The following is a 19057-nucleotide window of genomic DNA, read 5'->3' on the forward strand; positions in this document are numbered from 1 at the left end:
AAAAAATAACCGGGGGTTGGGGGAAGAAGATATAACAACTACAATCCTTTGAAGTTGTTACAACAAGCAAACGGAAAGGACATTGTTGGGTGGGAGGGAAGAGAGGGAGGAGGGAGGGAGGTTTTGGTGATGGGCCATAATAATCAAACACATTGTATATCGACAAAATAAAAATTTAAAGGAAAAAAAAAAAGTTGAAGGTTTACATGATTTACTCAAATAAAAAATATTTAGTAAATCTCAAAAAAAAAAAGAGGACTGAAGATCTTCAATGTTCAACTCCTCAAGCATTTTATCCATTTATTTTTTATATATTTGAGTGCACTTTGTTTATCTAACTCTTTAAATATTCCTATACTAAATAATATTATTGTATAGCCTTTCATAGTCAGACTAAGACCATGGTATTTGATTCATTTTCTTTTATTTCAGTGTGCTTCATTTCTCCCTGCTCCCTTGGTTTAAAGGCAGTAATTTGACATGATATTTGTGTTTGAATTTACTCATAAATGGATTTAGAAACTGATGGATATCAATTTTAGGTCTGATTCAAAGTAAATCTTTTGTTTGTTTCAATGTAAATCTTAAGATATATATATATTTATACAGACTCATGCATAAATACATTGGACATAAAACAGCTAGTTTGGAAAAATAAGTTCTATTGCTGTATGGTTGAGCTAGGCATCTATAACTAACATCAACTTACTGGCTAGAAGAGAGTAGATCGAATGTTCTCATCACAAAGAAATGAATAAGTTTTGTAATGATGAATATGATTTGATTATCACACTTTGAATACAGGTATTGATATTCAACTCTGTACCCCATAAATACATATAATCAATTATGTTTCAATAAAAAGTAAATCTTATATCATTGATGTACACATATTTATACATACTCATATGCATAAATACATTGTGCTGCTTAAGAGAAAAGTGTTGCAAAGCACTTCTAAAGGTTAGTATTATAGAATAAAATTACACACACCACTGGAAATCCAGAGGTAGAAAACATAGCCTTTTGTTCAATAAATTAAATATAGTTATATTAGGTGGGTTCTAAGGTAGCTTTATATTGCTTATAAATTTTTTGGTTATCGTAATAAAAAGGTTTGAGTACTTGAATTAAGCATAGGTCCCCAAGTATTCCTTGGTCAGGAAGGATTGCAGAGTTTTATGTACCTAAATACAACCTAGTCTTAAACCTGTGTATAAAATGAAGCAGTGGTGGATGGTTAGCTCAGCTGGTTAGAGCTCAGATAACACCAAGGTCAAGGGTTTGTATCCTCTTACTGGCCAGCAACCAAAAGTATGTCAATAAATAGAATGAAATTATTTGGTCTAAAAAAAATAATTTTAAGACTTTATATGCACATCTTTTATAGTTAAATCATAGTTGTCCCCAGAAACCTTGGAGTAATACATATTAAATTTTTTTTCATAATAAGGAAATTTTTTTTTTAATTTTCTGACATTCTCATTTCCTTTTTCCCAAAAATGTATGACTAAAGCTTTCATGAGTTCTAATTTTCAAAAGAGAGATTATTTGGTCTTTTTCTCCTTCATTGTTTGCTATGTCACACTTGGAAAATGAATGAGAAAAATTGCATTTGTGGGAAGTGTGGATCTGAGAGGGCTGAGCTACTTTTGAAAATAATTAGTTTGGTTATAATATTAAGTGTAAGGTACTGGAACCTCAGAAATGAGAGATGTATTATCACTGTTTTAATGAGGTTATGATTCTAGAATGACAGTCCTTCTGGAATAAAACTTCTTTGAGTAAAGACTTTAATTTCTTCACTGTATATCATGTATAGAGTAGATTCTCACTAACTATTTGGATGAATAAATAACTCTTAATAAATATTTCAACTTGGTTTTAGGTGCGGTACCTAGAAGAAGAGAGACCTTTTGCAATTGAGCAAGTTACTGGAATGCTGTTGGCCAAGCTTAAAGAGACTTCAGAAAATGCTTTGAAGAAACCAGTGGCTGACTGTGTGATTTCAGTAAGTTTATTTCAGTAACATATTTTGAATCATTTTCCAATGTATTAATGTAATATTAAAGTATTTTTCTTCCTTTTACACTTTCTGCCCTTATCCAGTAAATAACCTAAATCCATTTTGACTTTTCCTTTTTTTAAAAAACTACCTTATTGGATAAAGTTTAGGATTGAATTTCTCATAGAGTCAATTGTGATAATCAGTGCATCTTAAAAAAAAGAACTGACATATGCGATTACTTAGTGGCTGCTGTACCTGCCGCTTATCCCTAAGAATCTTCCTACGTAGTACTTCCCACCTCTAAGGACTTTAACGTTTTATGGCAAAGGTTGAAAATTCCCAGTTGGCATTTTGAGATTAAATATGTTCTGTATCAGAAAGAAAAAAATCTTTTTTTAAGGATTTGTAACAAAATAATTATTTACTCTATCTTATTTCCTGAGATTTCATTAAATGTTATTAACTCATTTTTAAGTTACATGTTGTTGCCTAAGTGTGAATATGTTCCTACTGTTAAACTTGACTACATATGTTTAAGAGTCTGACGTCAGAAAAAGAGAGTCAGATTATGAATACTTTAGTGAATTTAGTAATTTTTTTCATGGCATTTGGAATTTTTAAATGGAAGAAAAATATTAGAGCTTAATATTTTATTTCTCAGCCATTTCTTAATAATAAATAATAGAGTTTACCGTTCAGCAGGCACTGTTATATGCATTTTATATGTATTAACTCATTTAATCCTCAGAACCACTGTATGCAGTATGATATGAACCCCAAATTTACAAAACTAAGGCACAGAGAAGTTAGAGCACGTACCCAAAATCAACACAGTTCATAAGTGGTAGAGCCAGGTAATTCATTCCCAAGTATGACATAATAGTACAAATTTTGAAAGTCCATCTTAAATTCAAATCAGTCCTATTTATTTAACTATGTTTGCTTTTACTTTCATGTCAGAAGTTAGTGTTAGAACATAGTAGTATAATCTTTTGACCATTATTGACTTTGTCGTTGGTGCAAAATTTGTTATGTGCAGCACCATATCCCTAGTAGCTAGAAAAGTATCTGGTGCATAAGTGCTCAATAAGTGTTAAATGAACCATGTATTATAATTCAGATTTATGTTAGAAGTATAATACCAAATAAGGATAAGCTAATCAAAATTCAGGTTCTTTTCCTTTTGCTAATATCTAGTAAATGGAATTTCTAAACTCAAAAAAACAATAAAATTGGACTCCAATAAAATTGGATGCTTACTTAAAACTTAAAATTGTAAGCTCCTCAGGTTATTTTGTACATGAATATACTTACCAGCTTTTTAGAAATTTATTTGTACGCCAAATCAAAGTACTTCTCAGTTTGACAGAATTAAGCGTATATAAATCTTTGTATGTTTTAAGCCTATTTAAACTAGTTTATTGCACTAGCATATGGAATACATATATGCCTTTCTGATAACATATAGAAATTTGTATATGTAATGCTTTTGAGGGATTTTAAAAGAAATACATGCCCATTGTAAGTTTCCTGCAATACAGTATCCCCCCCACACACTTTAAAATTAACCATTTTAAATGGTTGGGATTATATAGTCTTCTGGTTTTATACACAAAAATGAAATCATACTATACATGCCTCCCCCCCTTTTTTTAACATGATAAAGATACTATTCCATGATGATTTAGATCTACCTGATCATTTCCAGCAGCTACATAGGATTCCATTATGTGGATATACCATAATATATTTGCTGTGGACTGATTGAATTGTGTCCTCCGAAGTCCATATATTAGAAGCTTAATTCCCACTGTAACTGTTGAGGGTAGGAAATCCCATTATGGTAACTGAAAGGTGGAGCCTTGAAGAGGTGATTAGATTGTAGGACCATGGCACAGTGAATGGATTAAAATAGTGGTCAGGGGCGTGATTCTGAGGGGTTTAAGAGGAGATGAGAAGTTCCTTTTTCTGCTCCACCATGTTCTGCCGTGTGAGACTCCTGGGTCACTGTTGCCACCACCACCCTCACCAGATGTGTTCCCTGTACTGTGGACTTCACAGCCTCCAAAACTGTAAGCAATAAATTCATTTTCTTAGAAATCACCCAGTTCCAGGTATTTTGTTATAAGCCACAGAAACGGACTAGTACAATATTTAATCTCATTTTAAAAGACTCTTGGCTCTTCAGTTTTTCATTGTTAATGATGAGAAAATATAATTTTTAACAAATCAGACTAACACAGTAAGTGTTTCAGTTAACAAAACTTTGGCAATCTTGCCATATTATGAATTACTTTAAATTAGCGTTTGTACTTTAGGTCAAATCTTTATGGTATAGGAATTGTCATAACTGAAAAATAAAACTAGTATTTTTTGTCATTTATTTAATTAGAACACCATTCTTTGCCTTAAACTGTATATAAGTTTTAGTGCAATTATTTTACATTTTCCATTGATGAAATGCAAACTAATATACTTAATTATTGTTTTTAAATACCAGATTCCTAGCTTTTTCACTGATGCTGAGAGAAGATCTGTGATGGCCGCAGTCCAGGTTGCAGGCTTAAATTGCTTAAGGCTGATGAATGAAACTACTGCAGGTAAGCACTTTGCAATTTGTAAACCTCTGTCAGAAAAATACTGTCATAGTTTTTATTAATAACAAAGCACTTTGTAACTCTATTATGTACTGATTTTTATAAGGTTGTTGCTTTGCAGTAAAACATTCTGACAGGTTATGTCTTATTGGCTATAAGAATCATTACTATTATATAGTTATAGATGAGTTAATTTAATTTTTAATAAAATTAAAACAACCGAATTATGAAAAGTTAATTTATTTGAAACTAATAATATGTATTGCTGTTACTGTGTATTAAAGTATCAAAGTGACTTATCTCTTGTTTTCCAAGTAATTGCTATGCTGGAATTAACTTAATTATTTGTTCTTACACAGTTGCACTAGCATATGGAATTTATAAACAGGATCTTCCCCCATTAGATGAGAAACCAAGAAATGTAGTATTTATTGATATGGGACATTCTGCCTATCAGGTCTCAGTTTCTGCTTTTAACAAAGGAAAACTAAAAGTAAGTAAACAAATGATTTGCTATTTTTAACTTTAAGAGCACAAACTATATAGGGAATGTTAATAGCTGGGTTTGAGTCTCAACTCTGCCCCTTAAAAACTGTGACCTTGAGCAAGTTATATTACCTCCTTAAACCTTAGTTTCCTCATCTGATGATTTTATCAGTTACTACCTCATAGAATTTTTGAGGACAAAATGAGTTAATGTATATAAAATTCTTGGGAAGCCTGGCATAGTGTAGCTTCTATAATATGTGTTTGCTGTTTTTATTGTTGTTGTTGTATTTATTGAGGTGTTAAGTTAGCTATTAGGGAGCATAAATTATTTATCCATAAATATACTTACAAGGAACATTTTCTAAAATAATTCTCATTGTTTTTAGAAACCTTTTTATCCAGAAGTCCTAATCATAATTTTCTGTAATGTAGCATTACTTACTTCTATGTGCTATTTTGTTAGTCTGTATTTGGTTTTATATGCATTTTTAAATTTATTATCTTGTTCAGACTTATGCTCTCTCTCCATTATGCATGAGTAGAGTTTATTTAAAAGGTAAAATGTTTTGGGGTTATCCAACACAGCCTTTTGTCTTGCAGTTTATATTACTATAACAACATCCTTGTAATTAGAAAATTAAAGGGAAATGACTCAATACTGAATATAGGGTAGTTTTTGGTATAAATTGGTTTAATCTTTGGCATTTAGCCTTAAATTTTAATTTAATTTAAAAAGAACATTTTCTTTTCTTTTTAGTAGATGACTTACAGTAGCATTCTATAATTTTTATAGACCCCTTTGAAGTCTGATAAAGGCTATAGTCCTTCTCCCCAGAAGAATGCACACTTGCACTAGTCACATACCAAGATACTTTTATGTTTAATTTGGGTAATACTGGACTTCATGAGAAGTCTATACATGGATTCTTCATGCTAGTTGTGGGATAACATTGTGTTCAGATTATACTCCCTTCCTACTGTGATGTTTACCACCATTCTACCACCCCACCCTTGTGAAGAGCCGAGGAACATCACCAAGAGTGGGGATTATTTTTTTTTAGTAGTGACTATCGTAAGTAGTCATTTTACTGTAGGAAAAGACTAGATGTCTTGGTCCTGTGTTTTCGAGAGCTATAGTGTTATTTTGTGACTTTTTTTCTCCTTTCAACTAACTGCTGGCTAGGAACCTATGGCTCAGTAAGCTTATTAAATTGTCTCTCTCTTCACTTGCTTCTGTTTTCTTTTTTGCTCTCTTATGTATCCTTTGGTTTCATCTGTATTTTTGTAAAAATAAGCTAGGTTCTTTAAAAATAGAAGGCCTAATTCCTGATCTGTAAATTGACCAAGTACAGTATTTTAGATTTAATCTTAGGGTCTGCTTTTCTTGAATTTTTTTTCCTTGTTCATATGCTTAGAACCACTTCTTGGCTCTCTTAAACTTGGGTTTTGGTCTACATGTATAGTGCTGTTGTTAGAACCAAAGGATGAGGTTTTAGTTGTTGTAATTCAGTTATTTCAGAATTACAATTATTCTTTTAATTATGATATATGGATCTGTAACTATAAAGCAGATAATTCAGAGCAGGGAAATATATTGGCTAAATGTAAGTGGCAATTTAACTCTGATTCTAAATTTAGCACCCCTATAATTGGACAAGTTCTTCAGGTTCATTTTACTTTTTTCATTATAAGTTTAGAGGTTTTTCTTTTCATTTGTTTTCTTTTTTCAAATAATCTATATTTCTGAAAATTCAGTTCTGCTTTTTCAATTAAACAGGTCTTGGCTACTACCTTTGATCCATATTTGGGTGGCAGGAACTTTGATGAGGCTTTAGTAGACTACTTCTGTGATGAGTTCAAGACCAAATATAAGATAAATGTGAAAGAAAACTCTCGGGCCTTGTTGCGTTTATATCAGGAATGTGAAAAACTAAAGAAGCTAATGAGTGCAAATGCATCAGATCTGCCATTGAACATTGAGTGTTTCATGAATGACCTTGATGTTTCTAGTAAAATGAACAGGTACCATGTATGTTTTCAGTTTGAAAAGTGTTTGCTTATTTTATAATGTTTAGATCATTTCTGGGGTTTTTTTATTGTTATTTTAGAAGATATATTCAAATTTTTATCCCAAAATAATAAATTATATTTTATTTTCTCACAGGGCTCAATTTGAACAATTATGTGCTTCCCTCTTGGCTAGGGTTGAACCACCTTTAAAAGCAGTAATGGAACAAGCTAGTAAGTAGGAACTACTGTACTATCAAAATTGTACCATGATGTTGCTCACTTGAAGGGGATAGAAAATGATAAAAAGCAATAAAAACTTTTTTTTAAAGATTTTTATTTCTGATTTTAAAGGACAGCATAACTCATTCTTTATTTGTGAGAGTAGGGCACTAGAAATTGGATTTGTGAGAATCCTTTCTTATGATTCATTTTATTGTTTAATTCATTTTATTGTTTATTCGTTTCATTGCTAGTACTATTTGGAGATGTTTATATGTAAGTATAGAAGATTCTAAAATGAAATTAAAGTAGAAATGGGGACATGATTGCTTAAGATTTTTGGTAATCAATTAAAAATATACCTTCTATAGATATTTGTGAGGTGGAAGTTACAAAATTGAAGTACTTTAAAGAGCTCCTTTAAAATCCCATGAGATGCTTATCTGTTTCTATTGTTACCACATCATCTGGACCAAGTATAGTGCCTGTTACATAGCTAATATTTATTAAATTTTGCCTTTTTCCAAAATTTGTGTTTTTCTATCCATTTTATATTCTTTGAGGCAAGTAAAAACTTGATGCACTTTTTTAAAAAGTACTTTCCAAAGTTTATTGTTCACAGATTTTTAGAGGCTTGTTTTTCTCAATTAAAAACATTTTATTTTCCAGACTTACAATGTGAAGACATAAGTAGTATAGAAGTTGTAGGAGGAGCAACACGAATTCCTGCAGTGAAGGAACAAATCACTAAATTCTTTCTTAAAGACATAAGTACCACACTAAATGCTGATGAAGCTGTTGCAAGAGGATGTGCTTTACAGGTATGACTGTTATTTCATTTTCTTAGAATATATATGTATTAGTCTGTTTCTGTTGTTTATAACAAAATACCTGGAACTGGGTAGTTTATAAGAAAACAAAATTTATTGCTTACAGTTTCAGAGGCTGGAAAGTCTGAAGGCCCGGGGAACACATCTGGTGAGGGTCTTCCTGGGTGGTGACTTTTTTTTTTTTTTTTTCCTTTTTGTCTTTTTTCATGTCCGGCAACGGATTGCAACCCTCAGTGTCGCACCCGTACCGGACTGGGACCAGCAACGGGATCGCAACCCTCGGTGTTGCTCCCACACCTCGCTCAGCCAGTGAGCGGGAACCGGTCTGTATGTGGGATCCGAACCCTCGGCAGGAATGCCACCGCGCCACCACGCTCCCAAGCGGTGCACTGTAGCAGTGCGCCACCGGGCCGGCCCCTGGGTGGTGACTTTAACGACACAGGTTATCACATTGCTAGATGGCAGAAGCAGAGAGAGATGCTCGTGTGCATTCTTTTTAAAGCCCTCAGAGCCACACCCATAACCACCATTATTAATCCATTCATTAGGACATGGTCCTCAGAATCTAATCATCTCTTCTAGGCCCCACCTTTCAATTACATAATAGGATTTCCCACCCTCTTAACAGTCACAGTGGGGAAAGTGTAACTAACAATTTTACTACAAGTACTTTATTCAACAGTTCAATTAGAGTAACCTGGGGTATGATTTTGTGTTTGATTTAACTATGGTATACATCTTGCTTTCAGTGTGCAATTCTCTCACCAGCATTTAAAGTGCGTGAATTTTCCATAACAGACCTTGTCCCCTATTCAATCACATTAAGGTGGAAGACCTCTTTTGAAGATGGAACTGGGTAAGTTATTTTTAAAACCTTGGTTAGAGCTTGTCATAAATCTTTAATCAATTAAGCCTACTTTTCTAAGAGGAATTTACACTTCTTAAAATTCTGTCAAATACTTTTCATAAAAGTGTTAGGAAAAAAATGTAAAAATAATAAAAGTATAACCTATAAACTATGATGGGCATATTTTTTATTTGTATTTTATTGGAAAAATAAAACATGCTCATTTTTAAATGAAAATTATAATATAGAAATATAAAAACTTAAAGGCCTGTATTTGCCATACCCCAATTCCTTTAGCCAGTTTTACAGAGATAACCATTTTTAACAGATAGTGTTATCTGTCCATTCATTTTCTTTGAATATCCATAAATGAACAAAAGCATGCACCTTTTTAGTGCATACAGGGTAATCTGTATATCTCCAATGCAGCTTGCTTTTTTTTTTTTTTTTCCCCCCTTTTTGTCTTTTTTACTGACCGGCAACGGGATCGCAACCCTCGGTGTTGCACCCGCACCGCGCTCAGCCAGTGAGCGGGAACCAGTCTCCACATGGGATCCGAACCCTTGGCGGGAGCGCCACCGTGCTCCCAAGCGGTGCACTCTCCAGTGCGCCACTGGGCCGGCCCACAGCTTGCTTTTTAGAATACGTTATATATCATCTTTCTATGTCAAGAGATAACTATTTTTTCAGCAATGTCTGTGCCACAGTAAATTTAACCAATACTCTATTAAGTCATATTTTTGCTATTTTAAGCAGTGCTATTAGGAACATTCTTGATCAGTTGTATTTTATATATCTATGAGATAACAGTGTAGAAATGGAATTGTTGAGCCAAAGACTGTACACTATTTTAAATAATACCGCCAAATTATTCACTGAAAAGATTATATCAATTTATGTTCCTGTGAATATTCATGAGATTACTTGTTTCAGCTCATTTTCTCCTACACTTTTAAATTTAACATGCTGATAGTGAAAAATAGTACCTTGTTATTAAACGTGTTTGTGACTATTGTAAACTACAAACCTTTTCATGCTTTTGTCAACATTTACATTTCTTTTTCCATGAATTGCCCAGGATTTAAGGAACTTCTCTACCAAAATCAAAATTTGTGTTTCAAACATTTTACCTGACTACTTTTCAGAAGTATAGCTTGTACAGTGAATAAGCTGTATTTATATGTTGATGTTTCTTTTAAAATTTTGTTCTGTTCTATACATCAGTAGCCCCAAGGAAATGAAATTTTTGTACAGCTTTCAAAAATATGGATCATCAACCTTATCTGAATGTCTTGCAGAACATTTGAATGAGATGTGTTAATGTCAATTTTGAGGGAAGAAATAGTATTCTGTAAAGTTTAATTTTAAAGGTATAAATGATTTAGGAAAAAATCGTAAGAAATCATATGGAGAGCTAAACTGAAAAATAAATATATCCTAAATGACTACAATAAGAAAATAGAAGGTATTGGTAGGTTCTTTAAAACTAGGATAGAGGAAAAGGCTTGTGAATTTCAGATTTTCAAACCTTGAATAATTTAAGGTAATAGGATGATGATCTGCCTAGTACTCTCTCCTCAGCTGTGGATATCATTACGTATTTGAGATTTCTTCAGAGAAAAAAATATTAGTAGATTTCTTAAAGTGAGAAGTTGATGTGATCTCTGCAAGTATTAGTGACTGGGTAATTAGCAATTTTGCTATAGGAAAAATCCAAAAAATTTTTGGAATTGCTTTATTAATGAATTATTAAGATGATTGTGATTTGTAAAGCTTATAGCAGAAAGGCAATATCTATTTTGTTTTTAAACTCAGAAACGAAATTTTGTTATTTTGGTTTTCTAGATAGTAGCAATATTGTAAAATACTTAAAAGTTATATTGCTTTTGAATCAAATTGTCCGTGGTTAAATTCCCAACTGTCCTTTTTCCTAGAATTGATAATGTTGGGCAGGTTGTTTAACCTTTCTGAGTCCTAATACCAGGTTTGTTATGATAAAATCTGGGGGTGAGTGCCTGCTCCATAGTAATTAATAAGGATGTGATCATAATTTTACAATTATTTGCTGACATCTTAAAGATGATAGTCAAAGTACTGAATAAATGAATTGAATGGGTTAATCTGAAGCTCATGTACTAATGAAAGCTCTTTTTTACTTAAGGGAGCTTCATTATTCAGAATGTTTTTCCACAGTCTGACGGTGATAGTTCGAAAGTGAAGGTTAAAGTTCGTGTTAACATCCATGGAATCTTTAGTGTGGCTAGTGCATCAGTCATTGAGAAGCACAATTTAGAAGGGGATCACAGTGATGCTGCTATGGAGACAGAAGCTTCATTTAAGAATGAAAACAAAGATGAGGTGGTATGTAGAAATAATATCTCGTTTTCTCTAATAGATAATATATACGGGATCTTAATCATAACTAGTACTTTAATAGTTGAGTACATTATTCTCTGAGATTTTGCTTTGAAATTCTGTTATAGGAATCAGTGAAACATTTTTTTACAAAAGCATTAAAGAGTAGTTATATTTTAAATGCTGTACATCTTTCACACTAATATACTTTTCAGGGGCTTATGTGTCTTTCATAGCATTACATATGGAGCACATGAATTTGGGGTCATCTTTTTGAAGTACTTAATTTTCATTAAAAAACATGTACTTTATAGGCTGAGCCCATGGCACACTTGGGAGAGTGTAGCGCTGGGAGCGCAGCAGCGCTCCCGCCACGGGTTCGGATACTATATAGGGATGACCGGTGCGCTCACAGCACTCACTGGCTGAGTGCAGTGCGGCCGGTCTCAAAAAGGACAAAAAAAAAAAACATGTACTTTATTATGGCTAGATTTTTAGCTTACAGATAAATCCAATTCAGAATGATAAATTTTGAGCTATACACACATTTCTAGATTTGAAAATACATGCTTAACAAGGAATTTTTCAGAATTTAGGGGATATTTGTAGCAGTTAGCAGAGGAATGTGCTGTTCATTCAATAACATTAAAATACAGATTTTTTACTTTTTGTTCACGTGACGCTGAATTTACACTTGGTATACTATAGATAAAGGAATGTTAGGGGAACTTGATTATATTCCATTACACAAAATTTTTGTCTTTTTATGTGTACTCTTTGTAAATTTTTCCAATTGCAGTTAGATTTTTTTTCTTTCAGTCATAATTGGAGATCTGCCCTAGATTTACATCTCTTTGTGCATATGAAGAATGGGTTTTCCTTTGGTAAATTTCAAGACAATTTCTCCCCTTTTTGGAGGGTTGCTTTTTTTTTTAAATTTATTTATTTCAAATATTCAGGAGATACAAAGCTGATTGTCCCCCTTCCTGCCCATGATGTGAGGGCCAGATTCATATTGGGGGCATACCCATTATCAGAAATTACATTTATACCCTTCGTCCCCTTCCAGTTATCCCTCAACCTCCCTCCTCTCCCCGCTCTTCTCCAATTTGTAGCCCTAGGAATGTTCCCTCCCTCTGTTGGATCATGAGACTACTGTGTTTTTTCTCTCCTGCCTTCCTTTCTGTCTTAGCTCCCACATATGAGTGAGCACATGTGGTATTTATCCCTCCATGCTTTGCTTGTTTCACTCAACATAAGTTTCTCCAGGTTCATCCATGTTGTTGCAAATGGGAGTATTTCATTCTTTTTTATGGCAAACTAGTATTCCATAGTGTATATATACCACAGTTTTCCTTATCTGATCATCTATTAGTGGACATTTAGGTTGGTTCCATATCTTGGCTATTGTAAACAGAACCGCAATAAACATGGGAGTGCAATGAGGGTTGTTTTTACTAATAGTTACTGTACAATCTTCTAGATCAGAATTCAACCACTAGCCTTTAAAATACTTTAAAGACCGTGACCTTTTTCTTTTTCATTCTTCCCATGGATTTTTTGCTGTCACATCCTTCCTTACTTGAAATGAGGAAGAAGAAATGTCCTAATCAGTTAGTGAAGATGCAGTTAATTTTTCATAAATTAACATAAGAATAATTGGTGAAAAGTTAATTTTCAAATTACAGTTCATAGTAATTTAAGTCAGACATGTAAATTTAAGCAAAACTTATTTTTACTAAATTGAGAGCACTTTGTATGTCCTTTCTAGGACGAGTTGTTCATAACCATTTCATTTTGTTTACCTCTTTTTGAGTATTTCTGCTGAGGGCCTTTAGTTTTCTGTATATTTAATGTTAGTGAATCCTAGGAATCTGAAAATAAAACAAGAATACTCATAGCACTCATCTTCTACTTCACCTAGCGTTTCTTATTTGCTGCTTCTGTTGTCTGTGGGCTGGAAATCCAGTTAACCAGACTTTCAGGATGGTTTGTGGGTGTGGACTTAAATGTGAATAAAGTACATGGATTTATGACATTTGCTTTGGTCATTCAGAGATTTATTGGTTTACAAGAATGTTTCTTGGCTTACTAGAACATTTCCAGGTAGTTGAGTTTCCCATATAAAAGACTTCTAGATCGGTGAGATATTCCTGAATGTTCCTTTTACAATTTATATAATCAAGGGAAAAAGAAAGGTAGCTAACATTGTGAATCATACACTTGGCATTGTTGGTGAGCACACTAAGATATATGTTCTTTTAAATCCCTACCATAGCTGATATATAATTGGTATTGAGTAAACTAGTTTATTTCCTAATCCTTGCTAACATAAAGGGTGATGTTGAATACCGTCTGTAGAGAACATCCTTTGTATTTGTCTCTTAATGGTTTTCTCTAGGATTTTTCTCTTTTATTCTGTATCCATAAATTTGAAAGGCTCAAGGCTTGAATACCATTGTAATATGGTCTCTCTCTCTATATTCTTTTTACTCTTCCCTAGCAGCTGACAATGCTGACTGTGAGGTAAAAAGAAGCCCAAACACAAAGATCATTTGATGTGCCTCATTTTTTCATTCAAAGTTAAGATAGCTTTATTGCTTTTCAGTCTTTTGGCTAGGACCAAGTGCAAAATTAAGATAGCTTTGATTTTCCTGAAAAATCATAATATAGATTGCCAACTTCAGCATAAGAATGTTTCAGAAAATTGACACCTCTCTTCTAGGTATATATTAATAGCCAGACATACTTAGAAGTTATCACATCTCTTTTTTTTTTGGTCTTTTTGTCTTTTTCCGTGTCCGGCAGCGGGATCTCAACCCTCGGCGCTGCTCCCGTGCCTCGCTCAGCCAGTGAGCGGGAACCGGTCTGTATGTGGTTTTTTTTTTTTTGGTCTTTTTGTCTTTTTCTGTGTCCGGCAACGGGATCTCAACCCTCGGCGCTGCGCCCACACCTCGCTCAGCCAGTGAGCGGGAACCGGTCTGTATGTGGGATCCGAACCCTCGGGCGGGAGTGCCGCTGCGCTTCCCAAGCGGCGCACTATCCAGTGCGCCACCGGGCCGGCCCCAGAAGTTATCACATCTTAAACTGCATTACAGAAGTAGGGGTCAAAGAAACTGTGCTTATTCATCATACTAATGTGCAACAATTTAACTGTTTCCCACTGTTGACCATTGGGTTGTTTATTTTTTTAATTGCTTATATGTAGCAGGGACTTTTCTAGGCACTGGGGATATAATAATAAACAGGATAGAAAAGGTCACCATCCATCTGTGACTTACATTCCACTGGGAAAGGACAGGCAAGAAGCAACAAGATAGCACATAAATATAAGGGAAATTAACAAGGATGCATAGTGGAAAATAACTATTTGATAGTGATGAGGAAAGCCAACTAGGAAAGGACAGATAAGCTAGCCTGAAGGATGAAAAAGGCAATTTGAGGGTAAAGAGTGTTGATTGTTTAGGCAGAGGGCATAACAAGTAACAAAAGACTGTGAGACAGGAAGCCCTTTTTTGTTACAACAAACAGAAGAGTGGCTTATGTATTGGATATAGGAGTGGAGAAGGGGAGAATGGCAAGAAAGAAATTAAATTGAGAAGGTAGATCAAGAGAGAAATCAGGTAAAGCCTTCACTATAGTGATACTGGATTTTATTCTTAAGTGCCTGTTATTTATTTAGCAAGTTAAATATAAACACCTAAAGTGTGTGTTTGGATATAGCAGCAAAGAGAAGGGTGATTTTCAACTCTCATGGAGTTTAAAATCAGTTAAAATCAGAGATGCCAGAGACTAGAAGCACTTCCGTCGTTTTCTCCTATGAACCTTCTTTTTAAAATTAGGGAGAAAAAATCATTTTAAGGGTGAATTTGTTAATACAAATTACTGCCATTTTACATCAATTGTAAGATGTACAGTTTTCCACCTTTTAGTATATCTGAAATTGAGATGGGTCTTGCAAATAACAACATCTGTTTGTGACCATGGCAATAGTCATGAGATAGTTCTCACCAGCTGTGCATATATGAATTCAGTTGTTATTCTCAGTGACATGGCTTGGCAGTTTGCAACCCCTTGCCATTTCAGTCCACAAAAAATTTAAGGACCATTCTAGGAAGGAATACAGTTCTGGTTGTTGACTGAAAACAATCTACTGACTCATGGTAAGGTAAAACACCATCATAAAACTTGCAGAATTGGTGTCAGTGGTTTATAACAAAATACTAGAGCAAGTTTTAAAGAAACGCTGGGTCACTAATGTTCTTAATGGCACAGAGGATGGTATTGTGTAGAAAAATATAGACATTAACAACTGAATTGAGTGATTCAGAAAAGTTGGATTGTGAATGTGAAGAAGTTTTAGAAGCACCTTAACTACTTTATTTGGTTCATTTTTCTTTTCTGTTTATACGAGACATAAATATATAAACAATAGATCTCTTTAATAAATAAAAATTCTAGGTGACATAAAACAACCATTTAATTTACAGCATTTTTTTTAGTAATACATATATTAGGGTTACTAACAAATCTGTGTCTACCTGCATGACTCTAGTTTGACACCATATCACTTTTTTCATCTCAACCATCACAAGATTGGGGAGGTTGTAGAATTGGAACAGAGGATTTGGAATATCAGAAATAATTGATCTATGTACAAAGAATTATTTTCTGGCTTGTTTTTCTCTTTGGCACAAATAAGCATTTAATCGAGATAGCTTTCTGGGTATTATATATTTGCTTAATTCTAGATGTTGTAGTAGAAGACTTAAAAATAATTCTAATTCTGATTATTGTATTCCATGCTTCCTTTTTTTCAGGAGGATGGTGATAGATAGGATTAAGAAATGGATCAGAAAAATCTGTTACTTGTGATTCATTGCAAGTGAAGAGTCTCTTTTAGGCGTTTTATTGATGGAAAGTTTGACTTTTAGACATAAAAAGGGAAAACAGCTTTAAAATTGCATTTTAATAGTTTGGAGACCTCTACTTTGACAGTTTTGATAAATTTCTTTCAGCATTTTACTATATATTTAAATATCATTGTATTTGTATAATACATAAATTTAGTCTTTTTTACTCTTTTCACCATGTTATTAAGATCTTCATAAACATTTTTCATGTCAGAAAGAATCTTCTTTTACGTAAGCTTGTTTTTGTGAATCTTGATTTGTAAATTTGACTTTAACAATTTTCCATGTATTTTGAAATTATTTGGCCCCAGATAAATGAAACAAAATTTATTCACATAGTATCAAATAGATCTTTTCATTTTATTTGCCTGTTAATCTGTTATTTGTAGTTATTCTCACTTGAAAAACAAGCATCTACTTCACTATGTTCACACATTTCAGAACAGTCTAGAACTAAAGAAAAGGATACTACGTATATTTTCAATTGTATATTTTCTTTCCAGGAGAAAATGCAGGTTGACCAAGAAGAAGGCAGTCATCAAAAATGTCATGCTGAACACACCCCAGAAGAGGAAATCGATCATACAGGCACCAAAACAAAGGTTTGATTTACTATTTCTTTTGTTTTGTCTTTTTGAGATTAATGTTTTTAATGAGTTAATATACTTAGACTTTGTGATGTTTGCTTTTAATATACTTGATATTTTTAATCTTACTACTGTGGAAACGTATAGAAGGCGCATAACCAGAATAAATACATTTTAATGATTTCTTATACAGGTTTTGTTAAAGAATGAACCCTAACAATGTAAGTAAAATTTTGGGGAGAAAAAAATGATATATTTTTCAGTAACACTTTTCTCACTAAAAATCATGTAATCTCAGAGAAAATATGAAATGGAAAAAGCCAAATGAAGAAAATTTAAATAAGCAATACCCTGCATCTCAGAATTAACCACTCTGTACATTTTGCTGCATGTTTTCTGTGTGCAAAAAAATATTTTTAAAAATAAAATTTTAAAGGGTAAACGACTTTATTGTTGAAAGTAATTATTTTACAATGAAAATCATTGCTGATTAAGGAAGAGAGAGATCCTGCCCTAGTCACCCAGATGAATTTAGCTACAGCTCTAAGCTACCATCTTTATCAGATTTTTCTAAATTTTTCATTTTCCCCAATTTTTTTATGCTTTTAACTGCTTTGAGATATAGTTTATATATCATACAACTCACCCATTTAAGTGTAGTGTTCAGTGGTTTTTTGTATATTCAGAGTTGTGCAGTGCCCGGGGTCCTAGGCAAGGAGCCATGGGCTGCAGCCCCTTCCACCGGGAAGCAGGAAGAGAGTGCGCCCAGTGTCTTAGGCAAGGAGCCAAGGGCTGCAGACCCCTCCACCTGGAAACAGGCAAGAGTGTACGCCCAGGGTCTTAGACAAGGAACCAGGGGCAGTACCCCCCACCCAAAAGCAGGAAAGAGAGCAGGCTGAAAACACCACTTCCACATGAGTGGTCAGCCACAGCTTCCGCAGAATCAGCTCGACACCACAGCAGCAGCCACAGCCACCATGCAAGCAGCCTGCCAGACATCCGACTGCATTGACACAAGGAGAGTCACCAGCAAAAATCAGAAAAAAGGGACATCACTCTTCTCAAAGCCCATTCCAGAGTAAACGCAATTGTTCTACCAGATGACCAGATATCAGTGCAGAGATACCAGAGATACAAAAACCCAAAAAATATGCCATCACCAAAAGAATGTAGTAATTCTCAAATACCAGACAGACCCTATAGAGCAGAAAACCCTTGAAATGACTGAAAAGGAATTCCAAGCAACAATCTTAAGGAAACTCACTGAGATATGAGAAGACTTCAACAACATGAAAACAAGAAAAAATAATCCAGGATATGAAGGAGGAAATTTACAAACAGATTAATATCTTAAAGAAGGATGTAGTAAAACTCATGGAATTGAAAGCTTCACTCATTGAAATAAAAAACACAACTGGTAGCTTAAGCAGCAGACTAGAACGAGGAGAAAAGAATTTCTGATCTTGAAAACAGTCTTCTTGAAATAACCCAGGCAAACACAAAAAAGGAAAAAAGAATTTTAAAAAATGAAGAAAATGTAAGAGAGCTAACAGACAATCTTAACTGCACAAACTTTTGAATCGTGGGTGTTCCAGAAGGAGAGGAGAAAGGAAAAGGCATGGAAAACCTATTCAATGAAATAATAATAGAAAACTTCCTAGGTATAGGGGGAGACACAGACCTTCAGATCCAGGAAACTCAAAAGATTCCCCAGACAGATTCAGCCCAAAAAGATCCTCTCTAAAACACATAGTCACATTGGCAAATCTCAGGCAGAGAATCTTAAGAGAAGGAAAAGCATCAAGTCACCCATAAGGGTGCCCCTATCAGACTAACACCAGGATTCTCAACAGAAACTCTACAGGCCAAAAGAAAGTGGGATGATAATATTAATAATACTAAAAGAAAAAAAACTGGCAGCCAAGAATACTATACCCAGCAAGACTAGCCATCAGAAATGAGTGAAAAATAGCATGTTTTCCAGACAAACAAAAGCTGCAGGAGTTCACCACCACATGACCAGCCCTGCAAGAAATCCTCAAGGAAGTCCTGAATCTGGAATTCAAAAAAAAATAATTACTACCATGAATACACAAGAAAGAACAAAACCCACTGATAGAACAAAAATGCAAACAAGAAAGAGAAAGAAACTAAATCTTAACACCACAAAAAAGCATAATGACAATGTAATAATGCTCCTAC

At 33.9% G+C, this 19057-nt stretch overlaps 1 protein-coding gene across 1 annotated transcript in view; it reads left to right on the plus strand.

Moving 5' to 3' along the window:
- The window catches only part of HSPA4L (heat shock 70kDa protein 4-like), a 57087-nt gene that overhangs the window by 22058 nt on the left and 15972 nt on the right, over window positions 1-19057 (plus strand). Inside the window, exons 4-13 of the mRNA XM_008581614.1 lie at window positions 1889-2011; window positions 4509-4608; window positions 4965-5098; window positions 6872-7116; window positions 7259-7335; window positions 7993-8144; window positions 8903-9009; window positions 10985-11007; window positions 11162-11361; window positions 16772-16870. Of these exons, the coding sequence (XP_008579836.1) occupies window positions 1889-2011; window positions 4509-4608; window positions 4965-5098; window positions 6872-7116; window positions 7259-7335; window positions 7993-8144; window positions 8903-9009; window positions 10985-11007; window positions 11162-11361; window positions 16772-16870 (1260 nt within the window). The remainder of the gene's footprint in view (window positions 1-1888; window positions 2012-4508; window positions 4609-4964; window positions 5099-6871; window positions 7117-7258; window positions 7336-7992; window positions 8145-8902; window positions 9010-10984; window positions 11008-11161; window positions 11362-16771; window positions 16871-19057) is intronic.

The sequence above is a fragment of the Galeopterus variegatus genome, unplaced genomic scaffold (genome assembly GCF_000696425.1).
Source record: "Galeopterus variegatus unplaced genomic scaffold, G_variegatus-3.0.2 Scaffold2404, whole genome shotgun sequence".
Classification (NCBI taxonomy): Eukaryota; Metazoa; Chordata; class Mammalia; order Dermoptera; family Cynocephalidae; genus Galeopterus; species Galeopterus variegatus.